The 19,551-nt window shown below is 43.2% G+C and overlaps 1 protein-coding gene across 2 annotated transcripts in view; it reads left to right on the plus strand.

Moving 5' to 3' along the window:
- Window positions 1–19,551, plus strand: part of SLC24A3 (solute carrier family 24 member 3) — a 486,110-nt gene that overhangs the window by 402,089 nt on the left and 64,470 nt on the right. For both annotated transcript variants that reach the window (XM_040447820.1, XM_040447821.1), the window contains exon 7: window positions 16,617–16,691. In XM_040447820.1, coding sequence (XP_040303754.1) covers window positions 16,617–16,691 — 75 coding nt within the window. The remainder of the gene's footprint in view (window positions 1–16,616; window positions 16,692–19,551) is intronic.

Here is a 19,551-nt window from a genome sequence, read left to right on the forward strand (position 1 = left end):
CCTCTCTCTGACCCTCCCCCATTCATGCTCTGTCTCTGTCTGTCTCAAAAATAAATAAACGTTAAAAAAAAAATTAAAAAGAAAAAAAAATGTGCTCCAGAAAAGTGAGGGTAAAGCCTAAAAAAGACATTGGCAAAATTAACGCAGAAGTCCAATAAGAAGAAATCCCGGGGGCACCTGGGTGGTTCAGTTGGTTATGCGTGGGCTCAGGTCATGATCTCACTGCCCGTGAGTTCAAGCCCCATGTCAGGCTCTCTCTGCTGTCAGCACAGAGCCCCACTTCAGATCCTCTGCCCCTCTCTCTTTCTGCCCCTCCTCTGCTCATGCTTTCTCCCTCTTTCAAAAGTAAATAAACATTTTTAAAAAGAAGAAGAAGAAATCCCAAAAAGCAAGCTAAGCAAGCAGGTCTAAAAAGAAAATGGTTCAGATTTTCAAAGAAAGAAAGTTCTAAGATCTCTGAGAAGAAGAACAGAAATAATTTCAAGTCATGTTTTAAAAAATGTGTCTTCACATGTTGATAATATGGGGAAGAAGCCCCATGTTGAGTCTCCCAACAAGGAAAAAAATGTCATTTCCAACCCCAAGACAAAAATCTATGCAAGAAAAGTATTGTGAATATACAATGCAAACTAAAATATGGAATCTTTTTGTTTAAGGACGATGTTTAACATTATGTTTAAGATGAACTATATTGTCTTGACATAAGAACATTATCTTTTGAATAGCAAGTGGGTGGTGACATCAAACCTGTAAGAAGAGATTACATTTTTAGCATGCTATTTGGCTCTACAGTGAGGAATATTCACTTACCAGTTGTTCTAATATAACTATTTATTGTTTTTCTACATTTACACTCAACCCTTAAATAAAACATGAACAACCAGGGTGCCTAGCTGGCTTAGTTGGTAGAGGATCCAATTCTTGATCTTGGGGTCGTGAGTTTGAGCCCCACATTGAATGTAGAGACCACTTACGTAAATAAAACTTTTAAAAGTATACAATAAAAAATGATTAAAAAATAAAATTTTGGCAGCTGAAAGATGGTGATAGATTAGAATGTAAATGACTTCATGTTGACAATGTAAAAATCAAGTTATACTTAAGTAGAGGGTGGAATAAGAAGGTGGCTCCAGGCAGGAAGGTGAGCACTCTTGTCCTACCTAATATGGAATCAAGAAGTACTTCCAAAGCTAATGGAATATGAAATAGAGGAGGAAACCTTCAAAGATGTATTATCCATAATAATAATAATAATAAAAACTTTCAGACATTAGGAGTGTATAAGATGTAGGGAGTAATATAAATGAGTTAAATCTTTATTTTTCAATAAATGATGTCTAAGTGAATAAATCTAGTAAGAATTATTATGATCCCTTTATTTGGCATTACAGAAATAAGAACTGGAAGAACCAAAAAGGAAAATGATATTAATAAGTGTATACTTCTGGGAGGTGGGAGGGTTGAGGCAGGGGACAGCTGTTTTTCATTAATAGACCCTGTAAGTACTACTTAGTTTTTTTAAATATGTGCTATTTAACTTTCTTAATATGGGTATAAAGTCACTAAAGTAATGCCCAGAAGAACTAACTCAAGTATCAGGGGAGAGGGAGGGGAAGGTAGAAGAGAAACAACAGTAGCTATCTCTTATCATATAGACTTTAATATTGTGCCATGCAGAGTCCTAAACCTGTTACATGTATCAGTGCATTTAATCCTGGTAATAACCCTTGACGGGAGTGCTATTATTATCTCCATTTTGAAGACGAGGAAACTGAAGCAGAGACTTGAAATAATAGCTTGCCCAAGGCCATACTCCATTATGGAGCTGGATTCGAACTCCATAATTCTGGCCCTGGGTCCTTGTTCTTCACCTTTCTGCTATATACCCTGTGGTGCCTGTGGGAATGTTGTTTCCTCACCTTTCCTAATAAGAGGTCGAGAGGGACCAAGATCTAGAGGAAGAAGCAAACTGTTTCATGGTAGCTTTGTGACAACTAAAATAACCAAAGGAAGAAATGTTAAGAAGGGTTACCTCTGGTGAGTGACAGGAGTATGGGGTAAGTGGAAAGCACAGGGAGACCAAAGATTTTTACTTCCCTTCATACCCTGTTTATGGCTTGATATTTTTTTCTTTTTCAAGTTTTTATTTAAATTCCAGTTAACATACAGTGCAGTATTAGTTTCAGGTGTAGAATATAGTAATTCATCACTTACCCACAACACCCAGTGCTCATCACAAGTGCGCCCTCCTTAATACCCATCACCCAGCGTGACTTTTTTTTAACCATAATCATCAATTCTATGTTTTAAAGTTTATTTACACAGGGCACCTGGGCAGCTCAGTCGGTTGAGCGTCCGACTTCAGCTCAGGTCATGATCTTGCGGTTTGTGGGTTCGGGCCCCACGTTGGGCTCTGTGCTGTCAGTTCAGAGCCTGAAGCTTGCTTTGGATTCTGTGTCTCCCTCTCTCTTTGTCCCTCCCCCACTCACACTCTGTCTCTGTCTCTCAAAAAATGAATAAACGTTGAAAAAATTAAAGTTTATTTACACAAAACTTACAAATTTCAGAGGACTTTTCCTTTAAAATCAGATGGAAGTAGGAAGACATTTCTGAAAACTCAGTTTATGTTGCTTCTGTCTCCCAGGATCAGAGATCATTTGTATAAATGTGTGTGATTTATGCAACCAAATGCACCCTTTGGAAATTTGATTTAAACATTTTATTACTTTAAGTGTTTGTTTCATTGGAAGGGAAATATATTAAAATTGTCCTGCCAGTACTTCTATCCAATTTAAAAGCTCCAGATAATGATTAGACTTTATCAGTCTTGTGACAGTAAAATGAAGCTATATGATCCCTGAGGCCAGGTCCTAAAACACTATACAGCTTTTGCTTATTCTCTTGGGACGCTTGCGTTCAGAGCCCTGAACCCCCACTTAAGTGTCTGACCGCCCTGAGGCTGCCCTACTGCGAGGAAGCTCCTGCCACGTGGAGAGGCCATGTGTGAGTTTGGTCAGTGGCCCCAGCTGAGATCTCAGTCTGTGGCCCACATGAGCCACCAGTCCTGCAAGTGTGCAAGCCGTACGATGACTTCAGCCCCTAGCCTTTGCGTCTTTTCAGCTATGAAGTTAAATCCAACAATTCTACACTTCTTGTTTTACACTGACATGACTCTCAAACTGAATTTTTATTATAAATCCAGAAGAGATTTTAAAACAGATTTACTTTATAAGCAGAGTGATGAATGGCAACACTCCTAGTGTGTAGACTCTGAAATATTCATAAGGAAGATATAAAATTCATTGTCATCTCTCAAAACCTCATACACAGAGAATGGGGCTTTCTTCCACGCTGTGTGTGACTGGGGAGCACAGGGTAGTTTCTCATTTCTTACTATCTGGACATCTGTGACCCTAACAGGTCATAGCAGGAAGGGGCAGTGGTGTCAACCCCTGCTGGATGTTAGAATCACCTGCGAGTGAAAAATTCCAGCGGCCAAACCACAGCCCAGCTCAGCTAACTCACCATCTCTGAAGGGGGGACTCAAGCATGAGTGTTTCATAAAACTTCCAGATGATTCCAAAGGGCAGCCAAGGCTGAGAACCAGGCCTCCCTGAGAGAGTCTGATTCAGAAGGTCTGGATTGAGCTCAGGAATCTGTATTTGTCAAACACACCCAAGTCATTCTTATGAGCAGATAATTCTTGCCAGTCACCTGCAAGGAGCTGACCATGGGGGCTCTGTGGGTATTCACCCCTGGTTCAAGATGTGATTCAATCACTTTCAAACTGTGAACTGTAGGTAATTGTGTAACCTCACTAAGCCTTAGTTGACTCATCTGTAAAATGAAAGTATTGAAAGATTGGAAGGAAAAAGGCTTATAAGGTGCTTAGTATAATATTTGACACAGAAGAACTAATTTTAAGGACAGAGGGACAGGGATCTCCATTCCTGGGAGTCACCTGGAACCCACTCCTTGTCTTGGCTTCCTCTGCACAGTGTAAACACGTATCCCTACTATTGTACTTTCCATACTGCATTTTGATTACATTTCTTATTCCATCAACAGCTAAGATGCTAACTACCTTCCACCTAACACAGTCATCTGCAAAGTGAAAAATTAACCTAACTTCTTAGATAACCTCTTGCCATGTTTTTGGCTGAGAACTATTCAGCTCCTGGGGAAGGAGGGTTTGGTTGGCTGGCTGGTGTTACTGGCTGCCCTGATCACTCCGTTCCCTCAGCTCTCTGTTTTATTGCCTAACACAGATAAAGCCAGGATGTGTTATTGGTGTCACCATGTTTTAATTCTTGATTTCCTTAATGTGGGGGGGGGGGGGGATATCTTCCAAGCACTCATTAAAGAAATGTTCTTGGTTTAATTTGCCCTGGCTGCAGAATCAATTCATGAACGTCACCTGCTGTCCCTGCCCTGAGTCACAGAAATTGCTTAAAATAGATTGCCTGACAGATCAACCGCAGCCGGATGAGCCACACAGACGTAGCAACCAGTATTTTTTTAGTATGAAAATATCACTGCCCTGCATCCACTCACGAGTAGGGGACAGGTGCTTCCTTCCCAACCTAGAGCCCCCACAGGTGGTGGCCTCCCACGTTTCCTTCGAACACATAGTCTGTTATAAGTCAGACTAACTCCTGCTATTGCTAAAGTCCTATTCTTTGTCAAACAGTGGGTAGACATCTTAATTTTTAAAGTATATAATCCATGTTGCCTCTCCTCTATAACTTGATGAAGCCAGAGAAACATGGATCCTTCCAGGGATGAAAGGAACACTTCTAAATCCATACCTAAGTCTGTGAGCTGGGGTGGGGGTGGGGGGAGCTGGCTCTACTGTTTTTCTGTCCTTTTTGTCTTGAATATTTTAATGCTTAGAGGGAACTGGTGTGTCCTGTCCCTCATGATTCCACTACCAGGTTTCCAACAGCAAGGACACCAGCTTCCGCATGTAGCACTATTATGGACATCAAACACTATTGTAATTGTGTAATTTAAGCCAGGGTCTTACTTCCATAAGCCTAACTCAAATATATGGTCTTCGCTATCTCATGTCAGAACTCAAATGATATGTATTAACTTCCTTTTTCATCAGTACTCCAAATGAAGAGAAGCCCCACAGCATTTGGGGACCCTACTACCTATGATGATGCATCACAGATTGGGACACTGACATGATCCTTTAGCTTGAGACTGTTCTTCTAGGTTTCATAACCAATGAAATGAGGAGATGCCTGCTTCCTACGTATATCTGGCTGCTACCTCAAATAGTATAAATTTAAAAATAAATTCAGGGTGCCTGGGCTCAGTCAGTTGACCGTCTGACTTTGGCTCAGGTCATGATCTCGCGGTTTGTGGGTTTGAGCCCCATGTAGGCTCTGTGCTGACAGCTCAGAGCCTGGAGCCTGCTTCAGATTCTGTGTCTCCCTCTCTCTCTGCCCCTCCCCTGCTCATGTTCTCTCTCTCTTGTCTCTCTCTCTCAAAAGTGAGTAAACATTAAAAATAATTTTAATAAAATAAAAATAAATTCAGCACCAGTCTTCTTTGGATTCTTTATCCCATCTATTTAGCAGATAGAATAGGAGAGCACACAAGGGAGCTGGAATTCTCTAGCATGGTTCTACAAAGGGTCAATACAAAGGGGTGATCTCCCAGCATCTTCAGCAAAGTTGATGCTATAAACTGATGAAGTAAGAAATTCCATATATAGAAGCATTAGGGTGCTTCTAATTTGCAGCTACAGCTCAGACATATACAGCTGCTCTTTGGCGTGAAGATCCTAAGTAACTACTCATGCCCACAGCATTGAGTCCAGCCCCACTGCCCAGTGTGAAGGCCAAGGGCCACCCTACCAGCCTCCTGCTCTTTTCACTTCAGTTCCACAGGTGTGATCCAGACCCAAAAAATTCTCTGTCCTCTGGTCCAGCACTTCTCCCACTATAATGTGAATGTGGGTCATCTGGGGGTCTTGTTAAGATGCAGATTCTGATTCAGCAGTTCTAGCTCAGGGCCTGAGAGCTGCAGTTCAAAGCAGCTGTTCTGGACCACACTTGGGGTAAATAGGAGGCATGCACCAAGCTGTGGGGAGAGCATCTCTTCACCCAGAGGACTGACAGCCATTCTGCACTTACTAGGATGAGGTGGAAGAATGAATATTTGTGAGCCACTTCAATTCTTCTTGGAAAATGATATAAATATAGCCAAGTTTCTCTCCACAATAATGGCTGAAACAGAAACACACATAATTGAAATCACCAGATCGCCCCGAATAGTGTTTTTTTTTCAATATGTGAAATTTATTGTCAAATTGGTTTCCATACAACACCCAGTGCTCATCCCAAAAGGTGCCCTCCTCAATACCCATCACCCACCCTCCCCTCCCTCCCACCCCCCATCAACCCTCAGTTTGTTCTCAGTTTATAAGAGTCTCTTATGCTTTGGCTCTCTCCCACTCTAACCTCTTTTTTTTTTTCCCTTCCCCTCCCCCATGGGTTCCTGTTAAGTTTCCCAGGATCCACATAAGAGTGAAAACATATGGTATCTGTCTTTCTCTGTATGGCTTATTTCACTTAGCATCACACTCTCCAGTTCCATCCACATTGCTACAGAGGGCCATATTTCATTCTTTCTCATTGCCACGTAGTTCTCCATTGTGTATATAAACCACAATTTCTTTATCCATTCATCAGTTGATGGACATTTCGGCTCTTTCCATAATTTGGCTATTGTTGAGAGTGCTGCTGTAAACATTGGGGTACAAGTGCCCCTATGCATCAGTACTCCTGTATCCCTTGGGTAAATTCCTAGCAGTGCTATTGCTGGGTCATAGGGTAGATCTATTTTTAATTTTTTGAGGAACCTCCACACTGTTTTCCAGAGTGGCTGCACCAATTTGCATTCCCATCAACAGTGCAAGAGGGTTCCCGTTTCTCCACATCCTCTCCAGCATCTATAGTCTCCTGATTTGTTCATTTTGGCCACTCTGACTGGCGTGAGGTGATATCTGAGTGTGGTTTTGAGCAAATAGTGTTTTTGCCATTAGCATCAAACCCCTCCATCTGAGTTCTCATCTGCATACCCAGAGAGCCCCCTCACCTCCCACACCCTTTCTGGCAGAAGGGACAACTGAGGAAATAATGAAAAGCCAGGAGCCAAGAAGGAGTAGAACCTCAGGACTTCTGTTTCCAAAAACTAGATTAGAGGAGTCTGTGAACTTGAGTGAGAAAAAAATTACATCCTTAGTCATTTTTACTGACCACGTATGTTTAACATTTTACTTTATTATTCATGAGGCACCAAGCCATAGTAGTAGTCACAGTACCTGATTTTATCTCCAGCAGAAATACAAGATACCTTCATGCTACATTACAGAGATTGCAGATTATCTTGGGTCACTCTTCTTACTCATCACTACATTGAAATGGCTAACTCTTCTTATAATAAGGAAGCTTACTGGCTCTTGTTAATAAAGAAACACATATATCACTAATATCTCAATGTTTTGATAACCATATTTCAAGAAATATGCTTCTTTGTAATTCTTTGTTATTTATTTTATATCTTTCAATACACACCTCTGAAAAGGGGTCCATAAGGTATGAAGGCATGCATCACACAAAATGTTGGAGACCTCCAACACACTGTTGTACTGTGAAGAAATGGCAGCTGGTGCCTTTAGTATTGTCAACACTAATTAAAATAATTCTTTTAGGTCAGGAATCACAAATGTATATTCCTGCAGAGCCCAGGAATATAATACATGAGTGAAGTGGTCAGTCTAAGAACAAGAGCAGAAAGAAAGTAATATATGGCAGCTGACTCTTGACTTTGGAGTTGGGGCAGTAGAATCAAGGGGACAGTGTTAAGCTGATGAATGTATGTCCTATCTAAAGAAGGCATGCCTGATGGCTCCACAGTGATGTGAGAATGCCCCAGGTTGCCAGGTCTTCAGATACTTCTGAGAGAAGCCAAAAGTCTTGGTGTTGTAGAAATCCCCCCTACAACCACAAAATACTATAATGTACATCTTGGCATTGGCAATTACTGCAGTTAACAAGAAACAAAGGTAAAAAGATACTCTGAGCAGGCCCAACAACCAGAATAAAACAGCAATCAATATCCAGCAGAAGATAGACAATATAGAAAAAATTTAGCTTTCCCTTTGCCTTAAGAATATTCATTCCAAACTCACTAAACCTCCAATTTTGTACTTATTTAAAGGAAAGGCAAAGTAGTTATCTTAACCAAGGCCTGAAATGTCATAAGGAAGATTACCAGATACAGCAAGTAAAAATAGAAGTCACCCAATTAAATCGCAATTTCAGACAAGCAACAAATATATTTTTAATATATTTCCCAGGTGATATTTGAAATTATACTTCTATTTTTTTAATTACTTGTTGTTACCTGAAATTCATATTTAACTGTATCCTGTGTCCTGTATCTTACCTGGAAACTTCACTAATAAGCCAACTCCAAGTGTGATGGAGTAGTTACTATTAAAGTTAATATGTGTCATTAATATTAATAACTAGCACTGTAATTGCATTTTTGTTTTGTGTGGGTAGCGTTTTTATTGGAGTACCACAAACATTCAGGAAAGTGCACATATCATCAGTACATCTCAATGACTTTTCCCAACCAAGCACACCCAGTAACCAGCACCCTGATCAAGAAGGAGAATGCCCTTTCAGACTCTATCCCTGGCCCAAGGGGAACACCATTCCAGACTTAAACAGCATAGTTTTGGGGGCACCTGGCTGGCACAGTCAGTAAAGCATGCGACTCTTGATCTCACGGTCGCTAGTTAGAGTCCCACATTGGAGGTAGAGGTTACTTAAAAATAAATAAATAAACTTAAAAAAAAAAAAAAACCAGCATAAGTTAGTATGCTGTGCTTTCAAACCTTATGTAAATGGGATTGGGTTGTATTTTTAAGTTTACAGTACTGTGTGTGTGTGTGAGAGAGAGAGAGAGAGAGGGGGTTGGGGGGAGAGAGATGGAGAGAATGCTTACCCTGATTATTATTGTGTAAATCCGTGTTTTGGATACGGCAGACACTGCTGGTGCCCCACCCGTGATCCCTCATCCTCTCCATTTCAGTTCCCACCAGCCTGACTGCATTTCTCTGTCTGACAGCTCTCCTTGGTCACTGCCCCTGGACAGGGAGTACCAGGTATTAACAGTCCTGGGTGCAGCCCTCAACCATGACCAATGGGAGTGGGTGGATAAATACTCCAGCTCCCTCTGCCCTGGGGCGAGACAAGGGGAGAAGCGTGTTCTCCAGGGCCTCCCAGAACTCCCCACCAGGAATCAGGATTGCACCCCAGTTGCCCCCTACTGTAATTTGCCCCTTGTCTTCTTTCTGTCATCTACCTCACTTTCCCCAGACCCTAGCAATGTTTCCTACCACCACCTCCCAAATAACCTTGGTGAACTCAAATCCTTGCCTCGGGCTCTATTTCTGGGTGGAATCACATCCCCGTTAGGTGAAATTACCCTCATACCCTACATTTACTTGTACCTGGTGCCGGCACCTGGCACAGCAATGCCTGATGGTGAATGTATGCTCTACACCCTGTCCTAGAGTGGACAAAGGGCTCCAGGAGCACAGCCGGCAAGTCTGGGATTTTCTTCCTTAAGGCAAAGCTGACTCCTTGTGAAGTTTGATGTGTATGAGAACAGCCTAAGCTACCACATTTTGAACACCTACCAGGCAACAGCTTACATTTGACATGAAAACTCCTGCACTAATGTTTTGGATGATTGAGAAGGCACTTCTGAGTCCTGGGTGCTCTGGGTCATGATGAGCGTCCATGGTTATTGTTCAGTACAATCAATGAAGACCGTTCAAGACATTACTGTGTATCTGCCCTGTCCTGGTGTGCCCTCATGTTTATTTAACTATATCTCCAGTGGCAGCTTGTTTACTTCTTATTTGTTTTCCTCACCTAAAAGTATAACTCAAGATGAGATTTCCTAGAAAAAGAATTTTTAAATATAAATTCATTTTGTGAATTTTAATTTGTGAAGATTAATAAGCCAAAGTTCACTGTATTCTGCAAAAGCATGGTATTGTCTTTTTACATGACCTGATTATTACCGTCCATTTCTGACTATAAACCAGAAAGCAGGAGTCATTTATATATCAGGGGTTTTCCCAGGATCAAAGTATTTAAAAAGTGTAGTTGAGGGGCGCCAGGGTGGCTCAGTCGGTTAAGCGTCCAACCTCGACTCAGGACATGATCTCACGTCTCGTGGGTTCGAGCCCCATGTCAGGCTGTGTGCCGACAGCTCAGAGCCTGGAACCTACTTCGGATTCTGTGTCTCCCTCTCTATCTGCCCCTCCCCCTACTCATGCTCTGTTTCTCTCTCTCTCTCTCTCGTTCAAAAATAAACATTAAAAAAAATTTTTTAAAGGGTGCCTTGGTGGCTCAGTTGGTTGAATATCTGACTTCCGCTCAGGTCATGATCTCATGGTTCGTGGGTTCGAGCCCCATGTTGGGCTCTGTGCTGACAGCTCAGAGCTTGGAGCCTGCTTCGAATTCTGTGTCTCCCTCTCTGTCTGCCCCTCCCCTCCTCTGCCAACAGAGACGCGCTCTCTCTCTCTCTCTCTCTCAAAAATAAACATAAAAAAAACGTGTAGTTAAATAATGAACAGACATCAGTGCCAAGACTTCCCCATGGGAGGAAAACCCGGGTCAGGCCCTCACCTGTTCTGAACACCGCTTGTGAATTTTATGTGCTCCCAGAGTGTTTGGGGAACACCCCGGAGGCCCATCCTTGCCCCACGTCATATGGCTGTCTTTCCTGAGATAAGAATTGGCTGTAGAAATTGTGTCAGCTCAAAAGCTTGGAACAAAACTCATGTTATGATTTTTCTAATCCTTTTTCCGTGAAATCTGTGTGAAATAACAAACATTTCTCTGAGAGGATCGTTGTATGTTTTGTGTCGTGTAACTATTATGCTGTTCCGACTGCTTCAATCGTTTTTCAAAAAGGCAAAGCACTTACAAGCCCAGGGTGTTTGTGCCTTTTAAAATGTGTCTACAATGTCAAATTCCACTGTTCATCAAGAAAACTCGTCATGGGGCGCCTGGGTGGCTCAGTCAGTTGAGCGTCCAACTAGCGCAGGTCATGATCTCACAGTTCGTGGGTTTGAGCCCCAAATCAGGCTCTGTGCTGACAGCTCAGAGCCTGGAGCCTGCTTCAGATTCTGTGTCTCCCTCTCTATCTGCCCCTCCCCCACTCGTGCTTGCTCTCTCTCTCTCTCTCTCTCTCTCTCTGTTTCTCTCAAAAATAAACATTAAAAAAATCATCATATATATTACATCGCATTAGATACATTTATACCATATATCTCCATATATTTTATGTGTGTATGTTATCCTACATATAAACAGCTGCATGTAGATTTGCAGTAATCATCTACAAAAAATATATCATTTTATTGTGAACAGTTAGTTAACTTTTAACCTCCTCGAAGGAGCCAGAATTCAAGAAGATTATCACTCAACATTTGAATAAAAGAGAATGTGTTTTTTCCTCTGTTTTGGAAGTGTGATGTTTTGGGGTTTTTTTTCTTTTGGCATTATGCCACTGTGAAACTAAATGAAATTATAAAAAGGAAACTAAAGCTGCATATTCAATAGAAAAAGTGTGAAATGCACTCCAGAAATAGAAAAGATGATCAAGAAATACCAAGATGAAATTTCAATTGTGAAGGATTCCTGGAGCTAGGGGAAATAGAGCCTCTGCCTTTAATTTATGGAGGAGTGTGCCAGTGATGGCCTTCTGTAATCTGCACCATCTGTATCATTGATTAACGAGGTCAAGGGCAGGATTACTCACTGTTGGTTTTCTCCCAGGAGCCCTGTTCTAGTCTCTTCGCCAAAGTGACTTCTCAGTCTTCCTTGCAGCCATTTTGCAGAGCGCTAAGGAAGCATTGTCTTCTCATCGGTGCCTCCCCTGCTCTGAGTTGGGAGACACCTGCCAACAGATGACAGAGAGGCTCCCAGTTTGATGCAGAAGTGCTAACATGTCCCTCTCTATCAATAAATATGTTCAGGATCTGAGCCAGATGGTTGCTGACCCCCATGTAAAGAAAAAAGACCCTTCACCGAGAAGCAAAGGGAATGCCTTAGACCCCACGTCCCCCAATCTGTGGAAAAGTGAAACATTCAGACACAGAACAATGAGCTGTGTTGGTGTTTGTTTGTTTTAACCAACCAAACTAGCTAAACAGAGGAGTTTCCGGTTTGTTTAACGGACTCTCTTGCTCCTGGAATATGTCTATACCGTGTCCATGTCTACAGTCTTTATGGCAACTCCTTTCTGCTTTGATTACTTGCCCTGAATCTTTTTAAAGCAGAATGTTTTTTTTAATTTTTTTTAACATTTATTTATTTTCAAGAGACAGAGAAAGACAGAGTGAGAGTGGGGGAGGGGCAGAGAGAGAGAAAGATACAGAACCGGAAGCAGGCTCCAGGCTCTGAGCTGTCAGCACAGAGCCCGATGTGGGGCTCGAACCCACCAACAGTGAGATCATGACCTGAGCTGAAGTCTGACACAACCGACCAAGCCACCCAGGCGCCCCTAAAGCAGAATGGTTTTTTTAATTGAGCTGTGGTCACTGCTTTTTTGTCTCCCACCTTCAGCTCTTCCCTCCTTTGGCTACCATCTCCAAAACACCTACCTAATGACTTAAAGTCATGGAGAAAAGATCTCTGTGGGAGGCAGTAATGAATCAGTGTGTGCTTTCATTGCTGCCTGCAGGGAGGCCTTGTGCCGGAGTGTGCAGGGACAGAGGCTTGAGACCCAGGCTTCCTGGGTTCAGATCGCAGCTCTTCCCCACTGCTACTAGCACCATCTTGCCCAGATTGCTGGCCATCAAGGGTGACAGTGACCCTTCTTATCAGTGACTATAGGATTGGATGACATAACCATTCCCAATGCCTGTATTTGCAGGAAGTGTCAGGTAAATATCTGCCATGGTAATGAATGGTGATCACAGGAAGGTAAGGTAGAGGTAGACAGGAGGTCATGGTCACAGCTCTCAATACAGACATCACGGACTCCTCAACGATGCTCTATTAATTCCCTCCAGGGTACGAAAAGAAATTCTTCTCTGGTTTGACTCCTTACTTGTCTTTTGGTCATCCCTTCTATAGAAAAAAAATTGGTTTTGCTCAGGTGTGGGCTCTGAATCTGAAGCTAAATTTGATGGTGGTCTAGTGATTGAAAGCTGTTCTGGAGGATAAATGAACCACTTTTCAACTAGAGTTGGCATTTAGGCCTGATGCAAGATGTATTTCTTGCAGCACATCTAAGTGGGTAATTTGTATCATACTTTCTTAGGTTTTAATTTTTATTGAAGTCATATATGCAAAGAGCTGAAAGAGGCAACCAATTCTAGAAAGCTTATTATGAAAGATAGCTCTCGTCCAATCCCACCAGCACCAATTTCCCACCTTTTTGAGTCAACTGTGTTTTGCTTTGGGTTTTTTTTTTAAGTTTATTAATTTATTTTTAGGGAGAGAGAGGGGGAGACAGAGAATCCCAAGCAGGCTCTGCGCCATCAGCATAGAGTCAGGCGTGGGGCTTGAACTCATAAACCATAGGATCATGACCTTAGCCAAAGTCAAGAGGTGGACGCTGAACCAACTGAGTCACCCAGATGCCCCAAGGCAACTGTGCGTTTTAAATGATGTACATTAGATGTGCAGCATAGTGATTGGTGGGGCATATCCTCCAGCAGCCTTTGAGAAAGGGTACACAGGAAGTAAATTTTCTGAGACAATTTAGCTTTTTATTTTTATGCTTCTCTCGCTTTTAATGAATAGTTTGGTCGGGCATAGAATTTCAGGCTAAAATCATTTTCCTCTCTAATTTTAAAAGGCGTCACTCATTGTCTTTTAGTTTTCAGTGCTTTTGTTGAGAAATAAAATGTCATTCTGGTTTTGATCCTTTGTATGTAATCCCATTACTCTCTTTCTAGTGGTTTCTAGGACCTTTCCTCTGTGCCAGCACTCTGAAAACTCATAATGATATGCCTCAGCGTACATCGTTTTCTTTCTCTTTCTTTTTTTTTTTTTTTTTTTTTGTCCATTGTGATGAACACTCAGGAGGCCGTTTTACTCAGAAAATGCCCATCCATAACTTCTGGGAATTTTTCTTTAATTACTTAATTTGATTATTTTCTCTCTCCTCTATTTTCTGGAACTTATGTTCTTCATGCCAGGTTTCCTGTTTCCATTAAGGTGAAGGAGGTACCTCACCTCACTACTGGTCTGCTTGAAGTGAGTGAGGAAGTTTATGGATTAAATGATTAAATAGCTTTTCAGTGTCCCTGTTTTCAGACCCTCCTTTCTTCCCACTTCTAGAGCTCTGCACATGGCCTAGCTGAGTGGCCCACTGTTCTGCTTTCCAGCATCCAAAATTTTGTTGCTCTGATCAGCTCTTATATACTCTTTCCCTTGGGGGTCTATCTTGCAAAAAAGAAAAAAAAAATCCCTTTACTATTACCTTGTCCTGTTATAACAAGAAAGAGCAAAGGTCATGGTATGTGTCCACAATCTGTGAGCTATAACTAAAAGCCCAAGTGATTTTTTTTAAGTAAATTCAGAATTGATATTTGCCACATGTTTTAAGTTCATTTTCCTAATCATCATACATTGAATCAACATTCACAGCATTTTATGACCTGCTGGAAAATGGACAGTCCAGTCCCCTGTACGGCATTCCATAGATGAGCATAGATGCTAATGGGTACACTGTACAAGAGGAGAGGATGATAAAAGGGTAAAGAAGGGGTGCCTGGGTGGCTCAGTCGGTTAAGCATTTGACTTCAGCTCAGGTCGTGATCTTGAGATTCATGGGTTTGAACCCCACGTCAGGCTCTGTGCTGACAGCTCAAAGCCTGCAGCCTCCTTCAGATTCTGTGTCTCCCTCTCTCTCTGCCCCTCCCTTGCTCGTGCCCTGTCTCTCTCTTTCTCTCAAGAATAAATAAACATTAAAAAAAGTTTTTAAAGGGGTAAATAATACTTTACATTTGTTCTGAAGTGATTTCTGTGGCATGAGTCCTTTTCTTGACAACCCCATCATCTGGAACTTAGATCTGCAAATACAAAGCCTAATAAGGCAAAATCAGCACCAGAAAATACCTAAGTGTCCCTATAACAAGTGAAAGAATGTGTTCATGGAAAGAGACTGGCCTCATTACTCATTTATGGTTCTATTTAAGTCATTCTTTCATGTTATTTGAATCCTTTTCTGGTTTGACTTTGCCTGATCTTTTCTTTATAGACTGACACAGTAGTCAGGGAGAGAGGAGGCTCCAAATGTGGCCCTGTCCCTGAATCCCTTTTTCTATTGTCTTTGGTGCAGCGTGTGCCTGTCACTGGCCCGGCTGACAGCTGACGTTTGCTGTGTCCTTATTCACGTACGAGGCCAAGGGCAAAGGCAGCTAGACATGTCCTGTGGCCATGGGGTGGCTGACACTTGTCTAGGGAGGCAGGAGGGAGCTATGAATGACAGCCCAGGAAGCACGTCCGACGCATCTCTCCAGACTGTCCCAGGTTCTTTGTGAGAGTCAAAATGGACCTGCTCCACAAAGCAGAGAGAAAATAGCCTGCATCCCTTAAAAAGAGACTTGGAAGGGCTTACCAAGGAGAAATGACTTTTCCTCCGGGACAGGGATCCTGACCTAGCGTCTGCAGCTCCCCCCTTGCCCGCAGCTGCTCCTCCCCATGGCCCAGCTGCGGCTCCATTGCCCTCCTTTGTCTCACCCAGGGGCTTTCTTCTCCTGCAGGAAGTCTGGGAGCAGCGGGTCAGGGCTGCCGTAGCCCCCAGCAGTGTGTCTCCTGGCCTCATCCCACAGCAGAGCCATTGTATCCTTAGAGGGACATTGCCCAACTGCCGAGAATAATGTTTTCTCTAGATAAATATGCAAATCGACGTTTTAAAAATTCTGATGAAACCAGGAGTCAGGTGCCGACAAGGACAGGCATGTAATAGAGGTGAGAGGAGAGGGTAGCAGACTGGGCTTTTCCAGGCCCCTTCTGAAGGGCACCCGCTGCCCAGGCCTGGGGCTCACTGTATACAGGAGCATGGGCTGCAGCAGACACTAGAGCATTGACAAGGACACAGAGTAGGTTGCTCTAACGTCCCCTTGGCATAAGGGATGCTAAGGCTGGTGGGTTCCTGGGAGACACGGGTCTTTGAGTCAGCTTTGCCGAGCCTTCCCCACGCTGCCCAGCAGCCTGGAACACGTCCCCCCGACCTTCCCTCTCTCCTTCACAGGGGTCACTCCTACCTTTGCCCTGACTCCCTCCCCGTTTTCTCACGTGAGTGTCTCCCCCTCACAGAATTGTTGCAGGTTTGATCCTATCTTGGAATCTGCCTTTCAGAAGATCCAGACTAATATGCCCAAAGGCCTTCAGTAAATTCATATCACCGGACAGATTGACTGGGACCAGCACGGGAGACAGAAATACTTGGTTGTATTTCCAGCTTATCACTGGCCAGAGCCACCAGGAGCCAGGCTTTCTCCTTTGTGCTGTGGAATAGCCTGTTGCTTACTGTCTTTTCCCCCTTCCCTTCAGGTTGTGGCTCTTTCCTCGTGGTGCCTGCTGAGGGATTCGATTTACTACACGCTGTCTGTGGTCGCGCTCATCGTGGTAAGTGTGGGATGCACATCTCACCTGAATCCCTTGCTGTTTCTCTTCCTCGTCCTTCTCACCACTCGGGGTTATATGCAGCTCCTCCGCATGGAGTAAGTTCAAGGTCTCTGGTGATGAATGAGCGAATGGATGTCTATGCATGGAGGTGGCTTTTCTTTCTTCCAGCTACTTTGATCACCCAGAACCCCAGCATGATAGTTTGGTGCTCACAACAAGAGATTTGACTGACTCTGGTTATCTGGTTCCATGAGAGTCCTCTGCTGTTTCCCTGTGATCCCCTGACCACTGCCTCTCACTTTCTCATGGTCTCCTCTGTAACTCTCTTCAGCGTCAGTGTCCCTGGGTTTAGACCTTACTTCTGCCTCTCTGTATGCTCTCCCAGGACAGTGCCCATGGTCATTACCACCTTTGTGCGGACACCTTCACAATATATTCTTGGCAATGGCATCTCTCAAAGGTCCAGTCACGGATAAGCCACTCTGTACCAGACATCTTCTGTCCCAAACCCAACATGTCTCTAAACTTAGGATGACTTCCCCAAGACAGGACCCCCTTTCTAGTATTTCAGCCCCTATTTCTCTCTTAGCCACCCAACCTGAGAATGACTTTAAGTTGACCTTTCTCCCAATTCCACCATATACCCATTTGGCTTAATTGTAGATTTTCATCTTGTAAAAATGTCCTCAGTATGTCCCTTCATAGCCCATTTTACTTGAGGCTCTTTATGTCTTTGGCCTGAACTGATACAGCCCATCGCAGGTCAGTCTTAAAACTAGTAACATCGCTGCGAGCCCCCCTCCTTCACCCCAGGCAGTCCTCAGAGCTGCCTGTACATGCCAGTCCCTTGTGACTCCATGTCACCTGTGGGGACAAATCCAGACCCCTTAGCTTGAGTCATCCAGAAGAAAGGGGGCAAATCAGAAAGACCTGAAATGGAAGCTAGCACATCTGACTTCTAATTGTGGTCCTCTCCCTTCTTGCTAGCTCTAATGACCTTGGAGAAATCAAAGTCTCTTCAAGTCTCAGTTTTCTTACCTACAGAATAGGAATAGATCCACTGAAGGGTTTACTCACCTGTCTACAAAGCACTTCCCTGTAGGTTATTTAATTGTAAATATCTCTACAATTAAGCTAAAAGTGATGTTTAATACAAGGCTTTCTACAAGGAACAAGTAGGTATTTCAGCCAACAGCAGTTCCTGACAGTGAAGATCTTGGGTTTACAACCTCTTTCCAAGGGCCGTTAAACCGTTGGGAGGGTAAAGATCTGACCAAGAGTAGAGAGTTCATTTACACCGCATTGGAATTAGAGACATGCCTCTTCTGTTGAACTTTCAGTTGGTAGACTTAAAGACATGTGTGGATTCTGTGTTCTCATTCTCAGTTATTACCTGTGAGAAAGGTATGATCACCCCAAATCTAGAAGATTCTGCTGTTCACACAGCCCAGACTTCTCAAACACTCGTTGCAGTGAGCTTTGAGCTTTGTCCTGCAACGTAGGAACCCACATTGATCATATGTGCCATTTGCTCAACCGGCCTGTAGGGTAATTTAGGACAGGTTTTGAAAGTTACTGTTTTCAAGAGACATGGCTTGGAGATAGCGCAAATGAATGCAACTCTGTATTTTGCTGCATTTCAGAAAGAGAAGACCATTCCCAGAAAGGCGAGGTGATGAGGCAGAAAGTACAGGCTGAGATTTCCCCAGGGCACAGACTTGGCATGTGCACTCCTGACAGTGAATTGCCCACACTGGCTTCTTTCTCTGTTCTCAGTACAGACACCTCCTGGACTCGATGGGAAGTAACTTGTCTTCAGTCAGATTTATCGGGACATGCCCATGATTTTTTTTTTTTTTAATATAATTGTTGCTAATGATGATGTGTAAAGATGTAAAGCAGTTTTGCTTCTTTGGGCTACGGGTGATGCCCACCCGAGTAGGGTCTTTGGGCCAGCCAGTAATCTGCCTCATGCGTGGCTGTGAATCACAGAGCTGAGCCAGCTGAAATACCCAGGCTGCCGCAGCTCTGTATTTTCCTCAGATGGCTGGCCGCAAGGTGCAAAAGCCAGTGATTCTCTGCTATTCCCTGAAGGTCTATACTGTGTGTTTACAGACCAGATGTCAAGGCTGGAGTTTTCCGATTTGAGAAAAATTACATTTCTCCACTGTTAGAAAGTAATGGCAGAGATAAAGCTTGAGTCCTCAGCGTTTAGTCTTGGCTCTTCTGACTTTTACTGGTGTCCTGCCAACTTCAGTGCACCCTGGAAACACCCAACATTCTTATCTAAAAGGTGTAACTCTGAGATTTCAATCCAGTAGGTTCTGGAGGAGAGCCCAGGAAGTTGAATGTTGGTCACAATCTTCTCTGCCCCTCAGGTGATTCTGATGCATGCTCACCTCAGAAACTCAACTTCAAATGCAGTTGGACACCATTTCCTTGGGATAAGTCCTCTGCTGCCTGGCAGTGATCGCTTCCAGAGGAGATGTTGAGATTCTCAAACACAAGACATCGTGGCAGCCCACTTGTCTAGATTTCTGACTGCTGTTCATTTTTGGGGTCATTTTCACATAAGTCTTAAAACTGGCATAAGGAGTAGAACAGTCATACATAGAAGCATGGCATTTAGCAGAAAGGGTTTCTCAGTGTCCCCAAATCTATTCCATGACCCAGCCCCAGGCTACTGCTCACACCCGCTGTTTTTATCAGGGTTTCCTGTTCTCCTTTTTCTATGTTTCCCCCAATGTCATGGTAACAAAATCACTTTCCTTCTGGCCTTCCTTATATAATATGGGGATCCCTATGGGACCCTGCAGTGGACACTTAAAATTCCTGTATTTAAAAGCTTTCCTCCTATCCA

The sequence above is a fragment of the Herpailurus yagouaroundi genome, unplaced genomic scaffold (genome assembly GCF_014898765.1).
Source record: "Herpailurus yagouaroundi ecotype Mexico unplaced genomic scaffold, PumYag 196, whole genome shotgun sequence".
Taxonomy (NCBI): Eukaryota; Metazoa; Chordata; class Mammalia; order Carnivora; family Felidae; genus Herpailurus; species Herpailurus yagouaroundi.